The 22932-nt window shown below is 49.3% G+C and overlaps 1 protein-coding gene across 1 annotated transcript; it reads right to left on the bottom strand.

The window, feature by feature from the left end:
• Positions 1 to 3311: 3311 nt before the first annotated feature.
• LOC144671327 (snake venom vascular endothelial growth factor toxin ICPP-like) lies at positions 3312 to 21771 on the bottom strand. The gene is made up of 8 exons (XM_078533153.1): positions 21602 to 21771; positions 20633 to 20797; positions 10993 to 11014; positions 8120 to 8316; positions 6796 to 6875; positions 5490 to 5519; positions 5288 to 5353; positions 3312 to 4369 (listed from the first exon to the last, which is right to left on the bottom strand). Exons 2-8 carry the CDS (start codon positions 20714 to 20716, stop codon positions 4330 to 4332), a joined length of 519 nt encoding a protein of 172 aa, XP_078389279.1. The 5' UTR covers positions 20717 to 20797; positions 21602 to 21771; the 3' UTR covers positions 3312 to 4329.
• Positions 21772 to 22932: the final 1161 nt, after the last annotated feature.

The following is a 22932-nucleotide window of genomic DNA, read 5'->3' as shown; positions in this document are numbered from 1 at the left end:
ATTAACAGTCCCTTTGTACTGTGTCCGTGACATCTTTGTCAAATTTTCCTCAGCTCCTACCTATCCTTGACCTTCTATTTTGCTCCACTCCCTCTTAAAATCCATCACGTTTCTATTTCTCGTTAGCTCTGAAGAGGAATCATATGGACTTGAAATGTTAACTCTGTTTCTCTCTCCACAGATGCTGCCAGACCTGCTGAGTTTTTCCAGCATTTTGTTTTTATTTCAGATTTCCAGGTCCACAGTTTGCTTTAATATTATTTATGCCCATGTTTTAGATGAATAAAATCTTAATAACTCACCAATCATCTACCCGTTCACCTAATTAAAGCCTTGAACACTCACCAGTTACTAAGGGTTGAAAAAAGATAAGCTGCACCTCCTTCTCCCCCAACACCAACTTCACTAGTTAGCACTTGTACCTCGTCACAATATGTTCCCACTCACTCTGCATTAGCTAAAGTGGGCAACTTTTATAGGGAGCTGATGACTCACACCCAAGTTGCAACTACCAAGTCAGCCTTCTGCTCCAGTGATCAACACCGATTCACTTTCACTTGAGCAAATAACTGCCACTGCCAGGCAGTTTTTGTTAACTAGGCTCCTTAACTAGCTTGCAATTTTAAAATTCTAAGTCAGTGTCAGAGGGCTAATCTAAATTCTCGCTTGAAAAAGAACTGGAGCGAGATTCCCACCTGCACCAAATTCCTAAGTCAACCCTTGCACCGTGTCACACTCTGTGCTCCCACACTCTCTTGGCCTGCCCCACTGGGTCCCAGCTTTCTGTTCAGTGGAGGTTCCATACAGATAACACAATTTACATTCATGTAGCATCTTTAATTGGTAAAATGACCGAGATGCTTTCCCCCAGATTTGAAACTGGGCTGCACAAGGTGATATCAGGACAGGCAACCAAAGGCTGGGTCAAAGAGGCTTTAAGGAGTCTCTGAGAGAAAGAGAGGCAAAGGGATTTTAGGGAGGGAATTCCAGAGCTTGATCCCCAATGGCAGGGCAAAGGATACATTCGGGTACGTTTGTTCTTTCATGGAATGTTGCCCAGGCCAGCATTTGTTGCCCATCCCTAACAGCCCTTGAACTGAGTGGCTTATTAGACTATTTCAGAGGGGCAGATAAGAGTCAACCACATTGCTGTGTGGGTCTGGAGTCACATGTAGGCCAGACCAGGTAAGGGCAGCAGATTTCCTTCCCTGAAGGACATGAGTGGGACCAGATAGTTTTTTAAAAAAAAAACAACAATTGACGATAGTTCTGTTGAAGGGTCATGAAGACTCAAAACGTCAACTCTTTTCTTCTCCACCGATGCTGCCAAACCTGCTGAGTTTTTCCAGGTAATTCTGTTTTTGTTTTGGATTTCCAGCATCCGCAGTAGCTTTTTGTTTTAAATCGACGATAGTTTCTTGGTCACCATTACCAAGACCAGCGTTGTATTCCAGATTTATTAAATCGAGGAGTTTTGAATTTAAAATTCCACCAGCTGCCATGGGATGAATTTGAACCCTTGCCCCCAGTGCATTAACCTGAGCCTCTGCATTGCTAGTCCACTGACATTACCATTACGCCACCATCACCCTCATGCATGTGCATTTCGGGAGCTGAACAGATTACAGCTCCTGCCAGCAATAGCTAGAGGAAATGCATAGTCCTTCACTCTCACTTTCATCATTCCCTTGGGCGGGATCATCTCAAACATTTTCCTTCCAACAGAGACGACCAGGTCACCAGCTTTACAAACACATACAATCTTTTTTTAAAAATGCTGTTCTGCTCCCCACTGTTAAAACACCAACCCCACCCCACCCCCCAAAACCCCAATTTTAATGATTCTTTTAATGGCCAAAACACACACATTTCTAATGGGCATACAGGACATTTGGCCCCACATTCCCTTGGCACTGCCCCCTCAACATTTCCACTACCTCCTCTTCATCGATCCCAGCTGTCTTCAAGCATTCCATCATTTCCCAGAAAACTAACCCTGACTTCTGGTGGATAGTTTGAAAATTCGACCCCGGGCTCCCGGGAGTGAGAGCGCACGTTCTAGTTTCCTGCATGCTCCAAAAAAATAAATGCCGCTGAGCATATCTGCACTGCATGATCACCTTCCCCATCCTGTCTCTCTCAAAGGCCCCAATTGTTTTAAGCCACAGGTATTTATAGGAGTCGGTCAATGGTTTTAATCCTATTGACTGTGCTAATCATTTTATTTTTAAAAAGACTGCAATAGCACATTATACGCCTAACCATCACTCACCCTAAATATCCACAATCGGAGGAATCTCTCTGCCTTGAATTACCTTCCCTCGTGGCTCCCATTCAGCCCGTCACATCTGTGCCACTCCCCCCCCCGCAGCCCTGCAAATTTGTTCCTCGTCCGATAATTATCCAATCAATAACGGAAATCTCCCCCTCATCTCAGACACCCTTCTGTTTGCTGCTGAATTCCCCTTTCATCATTTACCTCATCATCTTTTATTTAAAAGATGCAGAGTGAAGCCTCCTGTATTCAGCCCCTAAAAACATGCCTCCCCCTGATTCAAAAGGTGTTTCCCACCTCCCCCCACCACCGACCCACCCCCTTACTGCACCAGGGTAACAGGTGGTTGTGGGCCTGTGGCCTCTGCTGAGGAAGGCTCCCAGTTTTTTGGGGATGTGGAACACTCCTGCGGAAACCTGGATGCCATTAGTCTGGGGCTGGATTTGAACTCTTGATTGCCAGGCAACTGCGTCTAATCCCCTGCACCTCCGCAGCCCACACACACACACACACACACACACACAAATATTGCCTTTGCTATTGTCGAAGTGAAGGAAGTCTTGTGGGGCAGCGGGTAGTGTCCCTGCCTCTGAGCCAGAAGCTCCGGGTTAGAGTCCCGCTCCAGGACTCTGTGGCCGAGGCCAAACAGGTCGAGTGTCGACTTGTAGATCTTTCCAACCTATGCCGAGCGGGAGAGATTCCTGACCAGTGACAAAGAAAATCGGAGCTTCCGCCATCACTAGTCACAGCTCCGGGCCTACACCATGCAGGTGGAAGTGCATGTTGCCATAGCAACTCTGACTCCTTGTGGGGGGCCTGGTTGGCTGGACGGCCGGTGCCGATCAGATTGGTACCAACAGAATGGGGTTCGATCCCCCTTCCAGAGGGGGTGGATTCAGGACCTGCCTCCCTGCCCTGGTAGAGGTCACGGCCCCATGGGTCAGACCTGGCTATGGGCAGAGAACCGATGACAAATCGCGGGGGTTTTTGTCCCCGAAATTAAATTTCACCCAACTTGAAATTAGTGACGCACAAGTATATTTAATTCATTTTATTTATTTTTTTTAAAAAAAAGCATTTTTTATTGCATATTTTAAGATAGCTCAATGTTGGCCTTGGGGCTTGCCAAGGGCTTTGAGGGACAATGAGATGCAAGGAAAATATCAGCATCAGTTGAATTCTATTGGCCGGCAAGAGGGTGCAGGATTATTCTAGGACTGGATCGAGACAACGCCCAGTGGTAATCGTACTCCGGGTCTACTGCGAGTCGGATGGTTTTGGCAAGATAGGAATTCTTTTGGAGAGAAAGGGCTGGATAACTGCAGGTCAGCACACTGCGACTATACCCCAGCATGAGTCAGCGACTAGCGGGGGGGGGAAGAGGAGGCTGACGGGCCCCACCACCGAATTTTATTCTTTGGTTGTTCAAATGGCACTTTTTCACCAACGATCATTTATTGCGCGGCCGTTTGTGGGAGCTTGCTGTGCATTTCCTGCATTACAGTGACAACCATTGGCTGTGCAGCAATTTGGGATGTCCTGAGGCTGTAAAAGGCACTATATAAATGCAAGTTCCTTCCTATTATACGTACATATATTAAAAAAAAAATTCCAGAGAATTAGGTTGATTGGAGTTTAAAAAATATAGACACACATGCAGTCTCTCAGCAAGTGCAGCTCACACTGGTCTTGATTGGAGGTTGAAAAGAGAGGGTGCTGGGCGGATAGTCTGTTGAACGTAGCCATCAATGAAGAGTCAGTCATTCTTTTACAGCTGCCAGAGGGAATGCTTCTTGGGAAGGTGCTGCCAGCCACCATTTCCAGGTTAACAGAAGCGACCTGCGCCTCAGCAAGCAAATCCCAGTTCACTCAGGCAGCCAAATGGGGGGGGGAAGAGGGAGAGGGATACAAGGCTCCCCATTCCCCCCCCAGCCCCCCGGTTACAGCAACGTGAAGCAGCTTTCAACATCGCCCGTTAACGCCGCAGCCCCTCCATTCAACGCCTCTCCTCGGTTCCAGTCAGTCAGTGGTCAGCAGCCCTCAGAACCCATGCCTCAGGACGCTTGGAGATGCCTCCGTCTCGCCGTGGGGCATCTGAAAGAGGGAGAGGTGAGAGCAGAAGAGGGAAAACAGGGGTCACCCTGCTCTGCTATTTCAGAGCATCTCTGCCCCCCCCCGCCCCATATGGTTCCAGTTACAGAGAAACGTACCCTGGAACATTAGGAAGAAGAGGCCATTCAGCCCCTCGAACATTAGATCACGGCTAATCTACACTTCAACCCCTATTTTTCCACCTTTGCTCCATATCCTTTACATTATGGAAATCTGGATACCACGGTAGGGAAAGTGACAGAACATTGGGGTACAGTTCTGGAGATACCATCCACATTAAGCTGCAGGCCTTAGCTGCCAGTACCAAGGACAGGAGGTGTGGACACTGAACTGTAGCCCCAGATGTAAGGAATTCAAACTCCAAACGTTTTCTTTTTTATTTATTCGTTCATGGGATGTGGGCGTCGCTGGCTGGGCCAGCATTTATTGCCCATCCCTAGTTGCCCCTTGAGAAGGTGGTGGTGAGCTGCCTTCTTGAGCCGCTGCAGTCCCGTGTGGTGTAGGTACACCCACAGTGCTGTTAGGGAGGGAGTTCCAGGATTTTGACCCAGCGACAGTGGAGGAACGGCTGATATATTTCCAAGTCAGGGTGGTGAGTGGGTTGGAGGGGGACTTGAAGGTGGTGGTGCTCCCATCTGTCTGCTGCCCTTGTCCTTCTAGGTGGTAGTGTTCACGGAAGGCAAAAAAACATAGGTGTTAAAAATAAAAATGGCCTTAATTCAGTCGAGGATCAATGGTGGGATCAGTTCACAGACTCTACACAAAAATAAAGATTACCCATTTACTGACTGCAGCTATAGACGACACCTCATGTATAACAGTCCTCTCCCCCATGGACTGTGACAACCAGGCAAAGTCCTTCTCTCCCAGTACACACACACACAATGGTTTCAGACTCACTGGTTAAGCTCAGACATATCTCCCATCTTTGTCCGCCTCCTCTGACCTTTCCTCTTGACGTTTCTCCTGAAAGAACAAATACGTCTCTTCAGCAAAAAGATGGGGGAGCTTCACGTTTTAAAGAGAGAGAGTTTTTTGTCGTAGAGCTTCTGCTCTCGACTCCTGGAGTTTGTCGCTCCAGAAGCAGGAACCATTCTCGTACCTGTCGCCTTTCAATCGCTTCCGCCGCAGTCTGGAGAGAGAGAGAGAGAGAGAAAAAGACAGATTCAGAGTGATGTTAGATTGATAGAGTGTAGAAAGAGGCCACTTGGCCCATCATACCAGTACTGGCTCTTTGAAAGAGTTATCCAATTAGCCCTACTCCACTCCTCTGCCCCATAACCCTGCAAATTCAAATATTTGCCCAATTGCTTTTCAAAAGTCACCACTGAATATGCTTCCAATCCCTTTCAGACAGTGAATTCAAGCTCATTACTCACGCCATAAATAATTTCTCCATCTTCCCTCTGCTTCTTTTGACAATTATTTTAAAATCAGTGCGCTCTGGTTACTGATCCCCACTCCTCCTGCCACTTCTCCTCATGTACTCCATCAAAACCCTTCATGATTTTGAACACCTCTTATCAAATCGCCTCTTAACCTGCTCTGCTCGAAGGAGAACAACCCCAACCTCTCCACGTTAACTGAAGTCCCACACAACTGGCACTGTTGAGAGTAAATCTCTTCTGCGCTCTTTCCAAGGCTTTCATGAACCAGAATCTATCCGGAGGCAGATCGCATTGGCATTAAACCCAACGGACAAGGTTCCCAAATGACCTGGGGCCTATCTCTAGCTCGGTGAAACGTTGGGTTAGCACGCAGCCACTGCATGGATTGGGATTACAACTGAGACAGGTTTGGGGAGGGGGTGGGGGGGTTGGGGGTGGAGTATGGGGGTGAGCCCATACCCCAGCACCTGGACGGGGAGCCCGAATCCCAGAATGAGCCGGTGCCCACGGAACCACGGAGATCTTTAAAATTCCGAAAGGTTTTGGTGGAGAGGACACACAGAGAGAGAGAATGTTTCCTCTTGCGGGGAAGAGCGTAACCAGAGGCTGTCAGTACTCCCCGAGAAATCCGATCGGGAATTCTGAAGAGGCTTCTTTACCCAGAGAGTGGGTGAGAATGTGGAACTCGCTGCCACAGGGAGTGGTTGAAGCAAATAGTACAAATACTTTTAAAAGATAAACAAGCACACGAGGGAGAAGGGAATGAAGGATTACGATGATCGATTTGGATGAGGGACGATGGGAGGAAGCTGGAGTGGAGCAGGAACACTGGCATGGACTGTTTGGGCTGAGTGACCTGTTTCGGTGCCACACCTCCTATGTAACCTGTAACCTCAGTGCCTATGGAACACGTACCCCAGTGAAGAGCCAGCAGCGCCCTCCCCCCTGACCCAGGGAAGCCCATACCCGTCGAGAGTCAAGATTTAACCTGGTACAAGCCAATGCCAACCAAGTGCTCACCGGCATTCACAGCTGCTGTGCTCAGTGAAGATCTTCTCCTCTTGGCTAGTCACGTGCTCCAAAGGTTTTAATTTAATGACCTGGAAAACATCGATTCAAAAGGATTTAAAAATGACCGGGGAATCCTTGCAACTTCTCAGCTGAGATTGAGGGTGGTAGAACTCCTCAGCCAAGTGAGTAAATCACTTTGGGTAAATACCCGAGGACGGGCAGTGAACTGACACAAACGCACCCCTCCACTCTAGGGGACACTGTTGAAGAATAAGTGGTCTCCCTTTTAAGACAGAGATGAGGAGAACTTTTTTTTTCTGAGAATCATTAGCCTGTGGAATTGTCTTCCCCAGAGAGCGGTGGAGTCTGGGTCATTGAATATATTCAAGGCAGGGTTAGATTTTTGATAGACAAGGGAGTCAAGGGTTATGGGGGACGGACAGGAACGCAGAGCTAAGGCCACAATCAGATCTCCCATGGTCTTATTACATGGCGGAGTTGGCTCAAAGGGCTGAATGGCCTCCTCATGGCCTGTGTTCCCTCATTCGCCAGAGGTCAAAGTCTTAACATACCCATTAAAGTCTCCTAACTTTCGCCACTCCAAGAAGAGAATAATCTCAGCTTCTCCAATCCCTGAAGTACCACACTGTGAGAGAGAGAGAGCAAGCACAGTTGTGGCCGGGATCAGATGACTTGATCAAACCCAGGACCGTCCCTCCTCTTGGCCTCAGTACCATACCATGTGGTGCACGAACCCACTGAGTCATTGGGTCAGAAGAAACTCCTTTATCCAGAGAGTGGTAAGAATGTGGAACTTGCCACCACAGGGAATGGTTGAAGCAATCGGATAGATGCACTAAAGGGCTTACTAGACAAGGACATGAGGGAGAAGGGGATAGAGCAGGGCTTCCCAAACTGTGGGTCGTGACTCCCAGTGGGGTCGCGAGACGAGGTTGTGTGGCTGCAAACCCCAAGGCCGCAATGGCTGCCATAGAGCTGAGACTGGTTTCTTTCAGCTGCGAGGTCCCTTTAAATGCTTGCGTCTTTCTGCTATCGGTGGGTGTGGCCCAACGGACACATCTTTGGAGGTCAAATAAAGAAAAGTTTAAATTGAAGCCACTTGAAGTGCAGGGGCAGAATCTGACACTCCCTTTAGCTGCTGCACAGAATGCTGATGTACACCGGGAGCACAGAGCGAGGATTGGACCCAGTCGGAACAGAGACTTCCCCTCCCCCAGATCGGTGGGCATGCAGCCGCTCGACCCGCAGGGACAATCGGCGCGTTCCCCGTACCCGTCCAGTCCAGTCCAGTCAGGCCGCACATTCGCCTTACCTGTATCGTCACATTGTACGTTTCCCGTACCGTACACCGCAGCTTCTCATCCCCACAGCAGCCGGCACATCGCAAGAGGGGAACGCAGGAGGGCTTGAAGATGTACTCGGCCTCGCTCGGGTACTCGCGGGCAACGTCCACCAGCACCTCGATGGCCCGGCAGTGGCTGCGATTCCAAACCTCCTCAAACGGCATCACTGAAAACAAGATGAAAAGCCAGGAGCACAGGAGCCATCGGCTTTGGGACAGTTGAGTTTTGGGAGACCCCTGGATACAACATCAGAGCTTGCTCATTATCCCAGTGAAATGCATCATTTGATGCAAGGCGATTCCTGCCCAATAGAGGTCAACACCTCTTTGTCCTTTTGTCTGTGACATCTCTTGGCAATCTCCACCTATCGCTGACCCTCTATCCAGCTCTACCTGTCCCACCACCCCCCCCACCCCCTCCCACCCCCCCCTTAAACCAGCTTATATTTCATCTCTCTTCTATTTTTCCTTAGTTCTGTTGAAGAGTCATATGGACTCGAAACGTTAACTGTGTTCCTCTCCGCAGATGCTGCCAGACCTGCTGAGTTTTTCCAGATATTTTTGTTTTTGTTTGGAGATATAGAATGGGACTCTGGCTGGCTGAATTCCTGGCCACTCCGCAGCAAGTAGTTCAATTAATGAAGTGCTTTTGGGGAAAAAATAAGGATAATCTGGCTAAAACTTTCTACAAAAGTCTCATCGCCTCCAGTGCTCTGACGCTCTCTTATCCAATTTTTCATTTCCACCCACTCATGTTAAGCCCTACTGTCCCTATCCTAACTCGTGCCAAGACCTATTCACCCATCACCCCGTGCTCGCCGAGGTTTAGTGGCTTCCCCAGCATGTCTGCTTTAAGGCGATCCTGCTCCTGTTCAAATCCCACCCCCCACAGGGCCTCACATGTCCCCCATCTCTGTAATCTCCTCTATCCTGCCAACTTTCGTCCAATCCTGGACTATTTAATTCTGCGTGCATTAAAGCATTCCAGGGCCCAAAGGTTCTGAAATTCCCTCTCTCCTCTAAGACCCTCCTTAAAAACCGACCCCTTTGAGTGAGCTGTCGGTCATCTGTCCCAATGTCTTCACCCTTGGCCAAGTATCAATCCTAGTCTGATTTATACCACTGCCAAATGCAGGGACATCTTACGAAGATAGGTTTGTATTTATAACTGCCCGTTATCATGTTCTTGGGACAGCCCACAGCAAAATTAGATGGAGCCGCTCGCTATGCAAGAAGGCAGGGCAGCCAATTCTCACACAGCAAGATCCCCCAAGCAGCTGAGCGACCAACTAGTGATGGAAGAGCGAAGGAGAAATGCTTCCCAGCTTCGTCAGTGACAAGAGAGACACACATGTTCCCCTTTTTTTTTTAAAAAAGGTGAAACGAGTACAGTCCATCGAGTTTGGAGCAGACACTGTCTCCCTCCCCCCCATTGGGTTTCAGGATGCACTTTCGGCCACCCAATATCTCCAGCTGGGGCTGTACCTGGTGGACACTGCTCCTCGCTGACATCATTCACTCAGCAATTTAACCCCGTGCGGATGATCCCAAACAAAAGGCACAAGAAAAAAAGCCAAAGAGCAACAAACAAGGATACAAACGAGGAGTAGGCCACTCGGCCCCTCGAGCCTGCCCCATCATCCAATAAGATCATGGCTGATCAGATTGACCCCACATTCCCACCTACCCCCCGATAACCCCTTTGCTTATCAAGAATCTATCTCTGCCTTAAAAAATATTCAAAGACTCTGCTTCCACCGCCTTTTGGAGGAAGAGAGTTCCAAAGACTAACCACCCCTCAGAAAAATATTCTCATCGGTCTTAAATGGGCGACCCCTTGTTTTTCAACTGTGACCCCTAGTTCTAGATTCTCCCACAAGAAGAAACAGACCTCTGCCATCTAGAAGGACAAGGGCAGCAGATCGATGGGAACGTCACCCCCTGGAAGTTCCCCTCCAAGTCACTCACCATCCTGACTTGGAAATATATCGCCGTTCCTTCACTGTCGCTGGGTCAAAATCCTGGAACTCCCTCCCTAACAGCACTGTGGGTGTACCTACACCACATGGACTGCAACAGTTCAAGAAGGCAGCTCATCACCACCTTCTCCAGGGCAGTTAGGGATGGGCAATAAATGCCCACGTCCCAAGAAAGAATAAAAGAAAAGCTAATTCTTTATTAGATTATGTATTCTCCAACTCACTTCTCCTTCACTCACCAATCTGCTGTTTTTTTTTAATATATTCATTCTTGAGATGTGGGCATCGCTGGCTAGGCCAGTATTTAATGCCCATCCCTAATTGCCGTCATTCATTGTTGTGGGGTCTGGAGTCACATGTAGTCCAGACCGGGTAAGGATGGCAGATTTCCTTCCCTAGAGGATATTCATGAACCAGATGAGTTTTTACAACAGTCGGCAATGGTTTCAAAGTCATCGTTAGACTTTTAATTCCAGATTTTAATTGAAATTCAGATTTCACTATGATGGGATTCGAACCCTGGGTCTCTGGAATACTAGTCCAGTGGACAATACCGCTATGCCACCACCTCCCCCTTTACTCTGTTATAGGAGGGAAAAGGGTTGTTCTTGGCCTAGTTGGCTTAGCAGTGCTTAAAATCATTGGACCGAAGGGTGTTTGGGGGAAAAAAAAAAAGAGTGGGGTCGCAGCTCTACAATGCCGCTCACACCGCTCTCGAATCACAACAGCAAAGGAGTGGCCATTCAGCCCATCGTCCTGTGCTGGCTCTGGAGAAGAGTCGCATTCATTTGATCCACGTTTTAGCCCTGGAATTAAAACTTGGCCTCCTGTGTAACAAGTAGTGTTTAGTTATCTGCAGCTTACCTCCTGGAGCTTCTTTAGAGAGCTGAAAGAGAGAGAGAGAGAGAGAGAGAGAGAGAGAGAGAAGTTAGTGGTTTGTTTAAAATAAAATGTCCTCCCCTTCTCATCACATACTCCAACACACAAGGCCATGGCAGCTTTGGCAATCTCTCCTTAGCCCCCACCTATCTCTGACCTACTACCTTGCTCCACCCCCTCTTAAACAGTATAAAATCCTTCACTTTTCTGCTTCTCTTTGGCTCCGAAGAAGGATCATACAATCTTGAAACAGTAACTCTTTCTCCCTCCACAGACGCTGGCAATCCTGGGTAGTTTTACCGGCATTTTCCGTTTGGATTTTATTTTTTTGTTGTTGTGTCGCTGTATTGGAATGCACGCTGCTATGATTTTTTGCCCAGCTTCTTTTCCTTACTGAAAGAAAGGGAGAACCCTTTGACTTCCCTCTTTCCCTATCCCCCCGCCCCCCCCCACCATGTTAAACTCAGCATCCCCCAGGAATGACTGAGGTGAAACAAGTGAGGTTTGCAAGACGGCCAGGGCTTAGGGTCGCCAACCCTGTCTGGATGTATTCCTGGAGGTTGCATCATTACTTCCTGCCTCCAGCAGCCCCACCCCTACATTCCCATTGGTCGATCCTGAGGGCTCTGCCCTCCCGGACTCTTCCTTGCCAGATGTGATGATCTGACTGTCTATCATATAGCCAACTTCCACCCAAACGAACAAAAAAGTGTTAAAAGGTAAAAGTTGAAATGGCCTCAGTGATTTTACTCCCAGGTTTACTCAGAGCAGAGTCTTTATTGGAGATTAAGCTTCAATTCTCAAGGGCAATTGATCCCCAGTTGGGGCAATAAATGCACCCACATCCCATGAATGGAGAATGAAAAAATTTCCTGGAGACTCCATGACTATCTTGGACTGTTGACAATCCTCCAATGACACAGGGCCATTTCCAAGTCTTTAGAGAGAGTGTCACATTCTGTCTATGTAGCAGCAACTCAGGGCTGATCGCAAAGAGCCTCAGAGCCGCACATCTCCCTCTCTAAGGCCTAGTAGAGGCCTAGTAGAGACAGGGCCTACATGGGGCCTTGAGACGCACTGATTTACACGCTGAGCACAGGGATTAAAGTTCACTCCTTCCAATCTTCCCACTGAACCACTGGATCAGTGGAAAGATTCCCGTCTGGTTTTTAACCGTTTCCATGGTTACTGCAGCCGGGACTTTGGAAACTTTCCACGTGATAATTCGTCAAGAAAGGACAAAATGTCCTTGGCAAGGAAACAAAGACTGAGCCGGGCTTTACTCTCCCGAGTCTGTGGAATCCAATCCATCAGCTACATGAATGCAGAGCTTATAATTTACCTGGGGAATGTCGGGTTGGGGGTGGCAAGGGGAGAGACAGAGAGAGAGAGAGACAGAGAGAAGAAAATGGGAAGGTGAGAGGGCAAAAAAAAGAAATAGGGATGGGGTGGGAGAGAGAAAGGCAAAACAGACACAGAGATTAAGCATCTTTGAAATAATACTCCAACCTTTTGTGGTTGTTCTGGGCTCCCAGAATCTGAATTTTTAAGTGACTCAATATTAGGAGACCAGGATTATACATACAAACATATGGGTTAGGAGCAGGAGTGGGCCACTCGGCCCCTCAAACCTGCTCTGCCATTCAATAAGATCATGGTTGATCTGACTGTAACCTCCCGCCTGGCCCAGATATCCTTTCACCTCCTTGCTTATCATCAAGAATCTATCCAGCTCTGTCTTGGAAAGATTCAAAGACTCTGCTTCCACTGCCTTTTGAGGAAGGGAGTTCCAAAGACTCACTCCCTTTGAGAGAAAAAAAACACTCTAATCTCTGTCTTAAATGGGCGACCCTTTATTTTTAAAAAGAGTGATTCCCCTAGTTCTAGATTCTCCCACAAGAGGAAACATCCTTTCCACATTGACCCTGTCTAGACCTCTCAGGATCTTATATCTTTCAAATCAAAATTGTGAATGTTTAACAGGGGGTTAGGACCTATTCCTAGTAGCAAAGAAATGCCACTGAGGGTCCTATAAGACGACAGGGAGGCAGACAGGGAGGCAGACAGGGAGGCAGACAGGGAGGCAGACAGGGAGGCAGACAGGGAGGCAGACAGGGAGGCAGACAGGGAGGCAGACAGGGAGGCAGACAGGGAGGCAGACAGGGTGGCAGACAGGGTGGCAGACAGGGTGGCAGACAGGGTGGCAGACAGGGTGGCAGACAGGGTGGCAGACAGGGTGGCAGACAGGGTGGCAGACAGACATCAGGAAGAAGGCACTAAATTTTCTATTAAATTTCTTCATACAGGAAGAATGACAGAGACTTCCCCATCAGGCCAGGGTCAGTCATTTTGGGCAGTTGGAGCCAATCACAAGACAAGGAGTTTAAAGTTCCGCTGCCGGCTATTTTTAAGCTAGTTGCTGCTTTCACTATGAATTCCTGTCGGTGCTATTTTGACAGTCAGCGCCTCATTTTAAATAGCCACCCAGAAAAAGCAGATAGACCATCAGCTTCTGGGCTAGAACCCATGTTCAAAATGACCTTGCAATTCCCTGCAGACTAGGAGAGGTTTAGACCTGGGAGGGAATTCTGGCCATGGCAGGATAGTTGGGAAATCTAAAATTTTCCCAGCGTTACAGTGATCACGTTAAAAGCTGGCGCTTGGCTGTGTATTAAGTGGAGAAAGGTGCTAAAATTTCAGTCTGATCCTTCCTCATCCAGCGACCCAATTAGTTGGAGAGTTCCAGGAAAATTTCGGTGATCAGCTGTGCCCAATTTTTCCGAAGTCCGGGTCCAAAGGCTGTGGGTTCGAGTCCTCTCCTGAAACTCGAACACAAATCCAGGCTGACACCTCCGGGTGTAGTACGGAGAGAGTGCCGCGCTGTCGGAGGTGCCATCTTTTGGATTAGATGTTAATCTGATGGCCCGTCTTACGTCTCGGGCGAATGCAAAGATCCCCAAGGCAGTTTTGCGGGCGGAGTTCTCCCCAGTGTCCTGGCCAAAATTTACCCCACCATCCAACAGCTAAAACTAGGTTACCTGGCTGTTATTGCATTGCTATTTGTGGGAGCTTGCTGTGCGCAAGTTGGCTGCTGCATTTCCTACATTGCAACAGTGCCAGGGCTTTGGACACGTACCTCATTGACTGTAAAGTGCTCTGGGAAGCCCTGTGGTTCATATAATACATACAAAAGGGGTCTGGATTTCAACAGGGTACGGCAATAACACCCGAGGGGGCAAATCATCCCATCCACAGCCCGCAGAGTTGCCCTGGGTAAGTTTGTCACCAGGGAGTAGGGTGGCATGGATGGGAATGAGGTAATTCATGAGGCGGGTGGGTGGGCAAAAAAGAGAATAATAGAATGATTACAGCACAGGAAGAGTCCATTTGGCCTATTGGTTTCCTGCCAACTGTTGGCAGCAGCAACTCACCTAGCCCCGCGCCCTCTCCTTTTCCCCATAGCCCAGCAAATTTTCTCCTCTCTTCCGATATGATCCAGTTCTCTTTTGAAGGCCTCGACTGAGGAGGTCAGGGAATAGAAAATAATCTTGCGATGGAAAGCAGGGAAGGTAGCGGGGCTGGGGGTGTTGAACGAAGACCGAACCCTTTCATTGCCACAATCACATATGGGAATGAGAGTTTAATAAGTAGGGCCGCACAGTCCTAAACAAAAAACAAAACACAGGTAACACTAAACTTCTACAGGCATGGGCGAGTTGTGATTAGTCAGATGGAAAGAGACACAGGCTCACCAGCAACACAAGGGGAACTGAGTGTGTATGGATCCAAAACAATGGATTAGTGGGGGGGGGAAAAAGAGAGGAGCTGGATGATTCAGAGACCTTCGTTTCACACCTTCAACCAGACCTGGTTTGAGTCTGAGGCTAGGCGTCAATGTTTGACACAGCCACTCCATCTCCAGGCTGGAAGGTTGTGGGCTTGAGCCCTAATATCAAGGGTTGAACTCCTAACCTTGGCTGTCTACCCATCTCAAAGGAGCATATGCAGTGCTCCCCAGCATCGATTCCTCTAACTGCATTTATAACAAGAGCGACGAGTTCCAGAGTTAACGTTTGCCTCGGATAGCAGCAGCGTTTACTGCTCTGAACAGAGAGGACTTGAATTTATAGAGCACCAGGCACGACACGAGTCAGCCCAAAGGACTTTACAGGTCAATGAAGCACTTTTGAAGTGCAGTCACTATTCCAATGTGGGCAACGCGGCAGCCAATTTGTACACAGGAAGCTCCCACACAACAGCAATAATGACAGTGAGCAGGCAATCTGTTTTTAAGTGATGCTGGTTGAGGGATAATTATTGGTTAGGACAATGAGGAGAGCTCAGCTGCTCTTCTTCCAATAGTACCATGGAATCTCCACCTTCGGGGGCGGAGTGGGGGGGGGGGAAGGGCTGGAGCAGCCTCAGTTTAACGTTCCATCTGAAAGACAACACCGCTGCCAGTGTGGCACCCCCTCGGTAACATGCCGGGTTTTGTGCCCGTCCAAGTCTCTAGAGTGGGACTTGAACTCTCAACCAAGGGGGGGGGGGAAAATGAGTGAGGTTGGGTTTCTAGGCTGTCCTAACCCCACCCTGCTTTTAGCATCAATGTACACAGCCCTAAACAATCTTCACGGCTCCTCTCAATCAGGCTTAAACCAAACCTTTGACACACGGCTGTTTGTCACAGTGAGTGTTGTAGGGTGGCTGAGTTGTGCTAACAATGATGGAGTTGATCTACAGACTCTTCTTGGGTGGAAACATTAAATTAATTTACAATATATTCAGCAGCAACTACACGTGTGCTGTCAACTCCAACTCTGTCTCTACACTGGCTGCTGAGGTAGCCCACACTGCTCTCCTATTGGTTACTACAGATCATGTGATCTTGCCTAACAAGTATTCTTCTTAAAAAGGTACATTACACACTAAATAAAACCATAATTACTACAGTGTGTTAACATTTTCAGATAACTACACAGGATGCAGGGCTCCCGTCTCGGGATAGACACCGCACAGCTTCAGCATCTGTGTACCGAGTGTGTGTTTATACAGTGTATACTTGCAACCAGTGGGGGCACAGCTGTGCACACAAATCACATGGGGATTTGTTGGCAAACTTTGTAATTTGTACTGGTTGCAAAATATAATAGGAACAGACAAATCCTTTCAGTCAGCAGAAAATGCAAGGGACTGCTGAGGATTTAGGCATCTGCTTTCTGCTGACTGTATTTTGTTTGTTTTTCTTCCTCAAAGGCAATGACCAGCCCGTTAGACACATCCCCAGGGACGTTAGCTGTGGCCTGGCCACTCACCATTCTCTATGTGAGCATAGAGGACAAAAAAAAAAGCTCACATCGCCATAGAACCTTTGACAACCTCAGGGTGCCCCAAAGCATTTTATAGCCAGTTTTTTTTTTTAATTCATTCGTGGGGTGTTACTATCACTGGATAGACCAGCATTTATTGCCCATCCCCAATTGCCCTTGAGGTGGTGGTGGTGAGCTGCCTTCTCTAGCCGCTGCAGTCCCTGTGGCATAGCTACATCCACAGTGTGGTTAGGGAGGGAGTTCCGGGATTTTGACCCAGCGACTGTGAAGGAATGGCGATATATTTCCAAGTCAGGATGGTGCTCGTGGTTTAAAAAAAAGGGGAACTTCCAGTTTGTGTTCCCATGCATCTACTGCCCTTGTCCTTCTAGATGGTGGCAGTCACAGGTTTGGAAGGTACTGTTTAAGGAGCCTTGGTGATTGTAGATGGTACACACAGCTGCCGCTGTGCATCGGTGATGGAGGGAGCGTATGTTTGTGGATGTGGTGCCAATCAAGCGGGGCTGTTTTGTCCTGGACGGTGTCAACCTCCTTGAGTGTTGTTGGAGCTGCACTCATCCAGGCAAGTGGAGAGTATTCCATCACACTCCTGACTTGTGACTTGTAGATGGTGGACAGGCTTTGAGGAGTCAGGAGGTGAGTTACTCACCGCAGGATTCCCAGCCTCTGACCTGCTCTTGTAGCCACAGTATTTATATGGCTGGTCCAGTTCAGTTTCTGGTCAATGGTAACCCCCAGGATGTTGAATGAAGTAGTCACTGTTGCAATGTAGGAAATGCAGCAGCCATCTTGTGCAAGCTCCCACAATCCCACAAACAGCAACATGATAACGATCAAATCACCAGCTTTTGTGATGTTGACTGAGGGATGAATATCAGCTCAGAAAACAGGGAGGACCACCCTGGCCTTTTTTTTTGAAATAGTGCCATGGGATTTTTAACATCCAACCTCGAATCCCACCACAGCAGATGGTGGAATTTGAATTCAATACAATTCTGGAATTTAAAAAGTCTAATGATGACCATGAAACCGTTGTCGATTGTTGTAAAACCCATCTGGTTCACTAATGCCCCTTTGGGGAAGGAAATCTGCCGTCCTTACCCGGTCTGGCCTACATGTGTGAGTCCAGACCCACAGCAATGGGGTTGACTCATAAATGCCCTCTGAAATGGCACCACCACCTTCTCAAGGGCAATTAGGGATGGGCAATTAACGCTGGCTTGTCCAGGTTAGCGATGCCCACATCCCATGAAGGAGAGGGCAGACAGGGCCTTATCCGATAGGCAGCAGCTCTGATGGTGCAGCAATCGCTGAGCATTGTATTGGAGTGTCAGCTTTTCCACTCTTGTGCTCAAGTCCTGGAGTGGGACTTGAACCCATAACCTGACTCAAGAGTAGAGAGCGCTGCCAATGGAGCTGAGAGCAGTAGGATATTTGACCATCCAGGGCATCTCCACACAGCCTGGTTCTGTCCTCAATGTACTTTGTGCAGTTGTAGTTTTCTAGGCGGGGAGTTTTTTGGATACCGCTGGGAACCCTGGGCGATTTCCCTATCCCTTTGCCTGTCTAATGCCGAGTCCCAGCTGGGATCAGCCACAGAGCAAGAGGTGGTGGTGCCGGGGGCCTTTCCTGATCCGCCTGGGAATGTTACTCTCAGCGTTAACCAGCCAAGTTTCAGGGAGCTTGGCTGCTACTGAATCGCAGCCCATAGCCTCGCTGGTGCAGACACTGTGCAGCGTTCATCGCTGTATCACACTGCATCTAAACCCATTGCAAAGGACCAACATCAGCATCAAACTCCCACTCACTGTAAGAGTGACAAGACCATGACCTCTCCCGCTTCCTTAGCTATTTAACCTCAGATCTCTGCATTTCTCCAGTTCTGGCCTCTTGCGCACTCCCGCCTCTCACTGCCCCACTTTAAAAATCTACTTATCTCTTTGCTCATGCAGCTTCCTGCCAATTTTTGTCTGCCAGGCATTGCTGTGAAGTGGCTCAAGGCGCTGGACCATGGCACCACATAAATGCAAGTTGTTGTTCCAAGGCCCGGCCATGTCAGGCTCACACCTCGAGTTATACCGCCCGGCCGTGAAGACAGTGCCTGCGTCTCTCTCTCGTTTTCAAATACATCAAGAGCCTACGTGGTCCCAAAATATTTCAGTGAGCTTTGCTTCAAACTCTTCACATCCCAGCAGCTGTATCCGATTCCTGCACTCAAGGTCGGCCTGTTAAGTCGCTCTTCTTCACTGGAGCAGCTGCTCATCCACGTCTTTTGCTATCTCCGCTATTCCGATCCTGACCGTCCTTCCACCCTCTGTAAACCTCAGCTCATCCAAAATCCTGCTGCCCACACCCTTCGCGCTCCCTCTTTCACGGGATGTGGGTGGCACTGGCTAGGCCAGCGTTTATTTTGCCCATCCCTTCTCAAGGGCAATTAGCCAATGAGCAATAACTTGCTGGCCTTGCCAGCGATGCCCAGGTCCTGTAACGAAATAGAGAACGTGCAACAAGCAAAAGAAAAAAACATCGCAAGGACTGGGAGGGTACACCCATCAAGAAAGGCCAAGGCTCTTTTTTCTATGAGGAAAAGAGGGCTGAGGGATGACCACATAGAGGATTAGAAAACTATGAAGTGGTTTGGTAGGGTAGATGGAGTGAAGATGTTCTCCATTGCAGGAGACACGAAAGTGAGGTGGGGGAAAAGGGGCAGTGGAGAAGGCATATTTTTAAGACCATCACTCACAAATCCAATAGGGAATTCAAGAGAAACTTCTTTATCCATAGAATGGTTAGTATGTGGAACTCGCTGTCACAAGGAACATGTGAACTAGGAGCAGGAGGAGCCCATACAGCCTCTCGAGCATGCTCCATCATTCAATACTAGCATGGCCGATCTTCACCCCAACCCCATATGCAGCAAGACCCAGGCAACATTCCGCTTAGGTTGGGAGAATCTGAGAGACTAACCATCTCCACTTGGCATTCAATGGCATTACCATCGCTGAATCTCCCACTATCAACATCCTGGGGGTTACCATTGAGCAGAAACTGAACTGGTCTAGCCATATAAATACTGTAACTGCAAGAGCAGGTCAGAGGCTGGGAATCCTGCGATGAGTAACTCACCTCCTGACTCCTCAAAGCCTGTCCACCATCTACAAGGCACAAGTCAGGAGTGTGACAGAATACTCTCCACTTGCCTGGGTGAGTGCAGCTCCAACAACACTCAAGAAGCTCGACACCATCTAGGCCAAAGCAGCCCGCTTGATTGGCACCACATCCACAAACATTCACTCCCTCCATCATCGACGCACAGTAGCAGCAGTGTGTGTACCATCTACAAGATGCGCTGCAGGAATTCACCAAGGCTCCTTCGACAGCACCTTCCAAACCCGTGACCTCTACCATCTAGAAGGACAAGGGCAGCAGACGCATGGGAACACCACCACCTGGAAGTTCCCCTCCAAGCCATTCACCATCCTGACTTGGAAAATCGCCGTTCCTTCACTGTCGCTGGGTCAAAATCCTGGAACTCCCTCCCGAACAGCACTGTGGGTGTACCTACACCATATGGACTGCAGCGGTTCAAGAAGGTGGCTCACCACCATCTTCTGAAGGGCAATTAGGGATGGGCAACAAACATTGGCCTTGCCAGCGATGCCCACATCCCACGAAGGAATAAACTTAAATAAAAACTTCACTTTCCTGCCAGCTCCCCATAACCCTTGATTCCTGGAGGCACCAAAAATCTTAGCCGTAAATGTATAGCAGTGGTCAATGCAAAATGTGCATTAAAAGGGAAGCTAAACAAGTCAGAAATGAATAGAAGGTTATGTTAATAGGATGAGATGAAAAGGGATGCGAGGAGACTCAGGTGAAGCATAAACACCAGTATAGACCAGTTGGGCCGAATGGCCAGTTTTTAAGTTGTTCATTGTATATACTGTCCTACAAACTGCATTAGAGCAATTGTGGATAAGTGACTCTGACAAACCAGTGACTCCACCAGTAGACAAATGACTCAGGAGTGACTCAGAGACTGGAATAGTGTTTGTATAAGAGTTTGAGTCCATGTTAACCAGAGTCATATCTAAACAAAACACAGAAAATTTTGGGAAGGAACCTCAAGAGACAAGGCCCTTTAATAACAGTGGTGCAACTCATGGAGAAATACATGGTTGACTTGCCTGTTCTCTTCCAGATTCAGCGTGCTTCTGCCCCCCCCTACCCCCTCCAAATTCAGTTTAAAACTTGTTTAGCCTGATTGTAAATCCCACCCCCCCAACCACCCCACATACCTGACAGATGGGCAAGAGGAACAGCAGCTGGACAGGGCATAGCGCCAATCCAACACATCGCCACAGGCCCCCGGGGCTGCACATTAGCAGGGAATGGATGATGTCCAGGTGCGGGGGAGTGAGGCGTCCAGTCAGGGTGCGAGGGAAATCACCCAGAGCAAAGTCCTGGGAAAATCAGACATTAAATTCAGACAGAGAGGCAAACAGATATGCACACAGAAACAAACGAGACCTGGAGAAAAGGGGAGAGACACAGAAGCATAGATACCGAAAGAGACAGAGACAGAGACAGAGACACTGGCACAGATTCAGAGAAAGGGGGAGAGAGAAGAGAGAGTGAGGAGCATAGATACAGAAAGATGAGAGGCACAGATTCAGAGAGAGATATAAAGGAGAGAGGGACAGACAGACAGATAAAGGGGGTGGGTGGGGAGAGGAGAGAGACTGACACAAGTTCAAAGAGAGGGGGAGCGAGAAAAGGGAACGTAGATACAGAAAGAGGAGAGGCACAGATTCAGAGAGGGTTGATAAGGAAGAGAGGGACAGACAGGCAAAGGGGGTGGGAAGAGAGGGAGAGAGAGACTGGCACAGATTCAGAAAAAGAGGGGGGGGGAAGAGAGAGAGACAGACAGAAGCACAGATACAGAAAAGATAGACACAGATTCAGAGATAGAGAGATGAAGGAGAAAGCGAGACAGACAAAGAAGGTGGATGGGTGGAAGGAGACAGGCACAGATTCAGAGAAAGAGAGACAGCCAGAGAGAGAGAGAGAGAGAAAAGGCACAGATAAAAAAGAGAGAGAGATGGAGCCAGAGATTAAAACAGGGCAATGAAGACCCGTGATTTAGTTCCACAAACAGGGCAGTCACACTGACATTTAACTTTCTAATCCAACACAAAGCGAAACATTCGCGCACACAGACAGACACAAGGTTAGGGACAGAGTCAGGCAGAGTTCCTGGAACTAACCTGGAGACAGGGTCTGTAACCAGCCCCAGTGCGAGACTGTGGGGAGACCAGAGTCAGTAAATGCAGAGTCACTGAAACCCCCCAGCAGTGACCGAGGGAGCTCTGCACAGACAGGGCGAATCTCCCCTTTAACTCGGACAATGTTGCAGATTTCCAACTTGCAACTTTCCAGACGCGCGCCCCCGAGTCACGGGATCCCCGGACTCGCCCCCGACCCCTGTGTTAAGGTGGAGCTGGGAAATCCCCAGATCAACTGGAGCAGGACCTCCCCAGGTTGCTTTGATGAAACAAGCCAGAGGTCCCCCCCACAATGGGGGGTGGGGTGGGGGTCGTCAGGGAGGTTCCGCTGGGCGGCGACTCTCCGCGCCACAGCCCCGGGCTGCACAGGGGCCAGGCTGACCCGGGATGGGCTGAATGGCCGCGGTTCAGGTCCTGCGGGTCCACCTTAAGGAGCTGGACTCCTCACTCCGCCCTCAGCCTGATCCTGTCCCCTCAGGGAGGGCACCCTCCAAATTCCTCAACCCCTCTGCCCCCCCCAAATAAAACCCCTCCACAACACCACCTCTCCAACAATATCACCCCCTCCCCCCATGATCCCCTTCACCCAATTCAAATCTCTTTCCCCTCCCCTCTCCCCTCCTTTCCCCCCACGATTGCCCCCTCCCCCCTCCAATTCCCCTCCCCTCTCCCTCCATTTAAACCCTCCCCTCCCCCTCCATTTACATCCTCCCCTCCCCCTCCATTTACATCCTCCCCTCCCCCTCCATTTACATCCTACCCTCCCCCTCCATTTACCCCTCCCCCTCCATTTACCCCCTCCCCTCCCCCTCCCATTTACCCCCTCCCCTCCCCCTCCATTTACCCCCTCCCCTCCATTTACCCCTCCCCCTCCATTTACCCACTCCCCCTCCATTTACCCCTCCCCCTCCATTTACCCCCTCCCCCTCCATTTACCCCCTCCCCCTCCATTTACCCCCTCCCCCTCCATTTACCCCCTCCCCTCCATTTACCCCTCCCCTCCATTTCCCCTCCCCCTCCATTTTCCCCTCCCCCTCCATTTTCCCCTCCCCCTCCATTCACCCCTCCCCCTCCATTTACACCCTCCCCTCCCCCTACATTTACCCCCTCCCCCTCCATTTACGCCCTCCCCTCCCCCTTCATTTACACCCTCCCCTCTCCCTCTATTTCCCCCTCCCCCTCCATTTTCCCCTCCCCCTCCATTTTCCCCTCCCCCTCCCACTCCGTTTCCCCCCCTCCCCTCCCCCTCCATTTCCCCCTCCCATCCCTCTCCATTTTCCCTCCCTCCCCTCCATTTTCCCCTCCATATCCTA

This window comes from Cetorhinus maximus, chromosome 32, assembly GCF_964194155.1.
Source record: "Cetorhinus maximus chromosome 32, sCetMax3.hap1.1, whole genome shotgun sequence".
NCBI lineage: Eukaryota > Metazoa > Chordata > Chondrichthyes > Lamniformes > Cetorhinidae > Cetorhinus > Cetorhinus maximus.
Note: the sequence above shows the minus strand (reverse complement) of the source record. Positions and strands in the feature narration are given on the sequence as shown.

Coding starts and splice junctions, on each gene's coding strand:
- LOC144671327 (XM_078533153.1), bottom strand. CDS start 20,716: ATGTGCAGCCCCGGGGGCCTGTGGCGATGTGTTGGATTGGCGCTATGC. Junction 11,015..20,632: donor TCCTCTTGCCCATCTGTCAG/GTATGTGGGGTG, acceptor TCTCTCTTTCAG/CTCTCTAAAGAAGCTCCAGG. Junction 8,317..10,992: donor CTCTAAAGAAGCTCCAGGAG/GTAAGCTGCAGA, acceptor TCTTGTTTTCAG/TGATGCCGTTTGAGGAGGTT.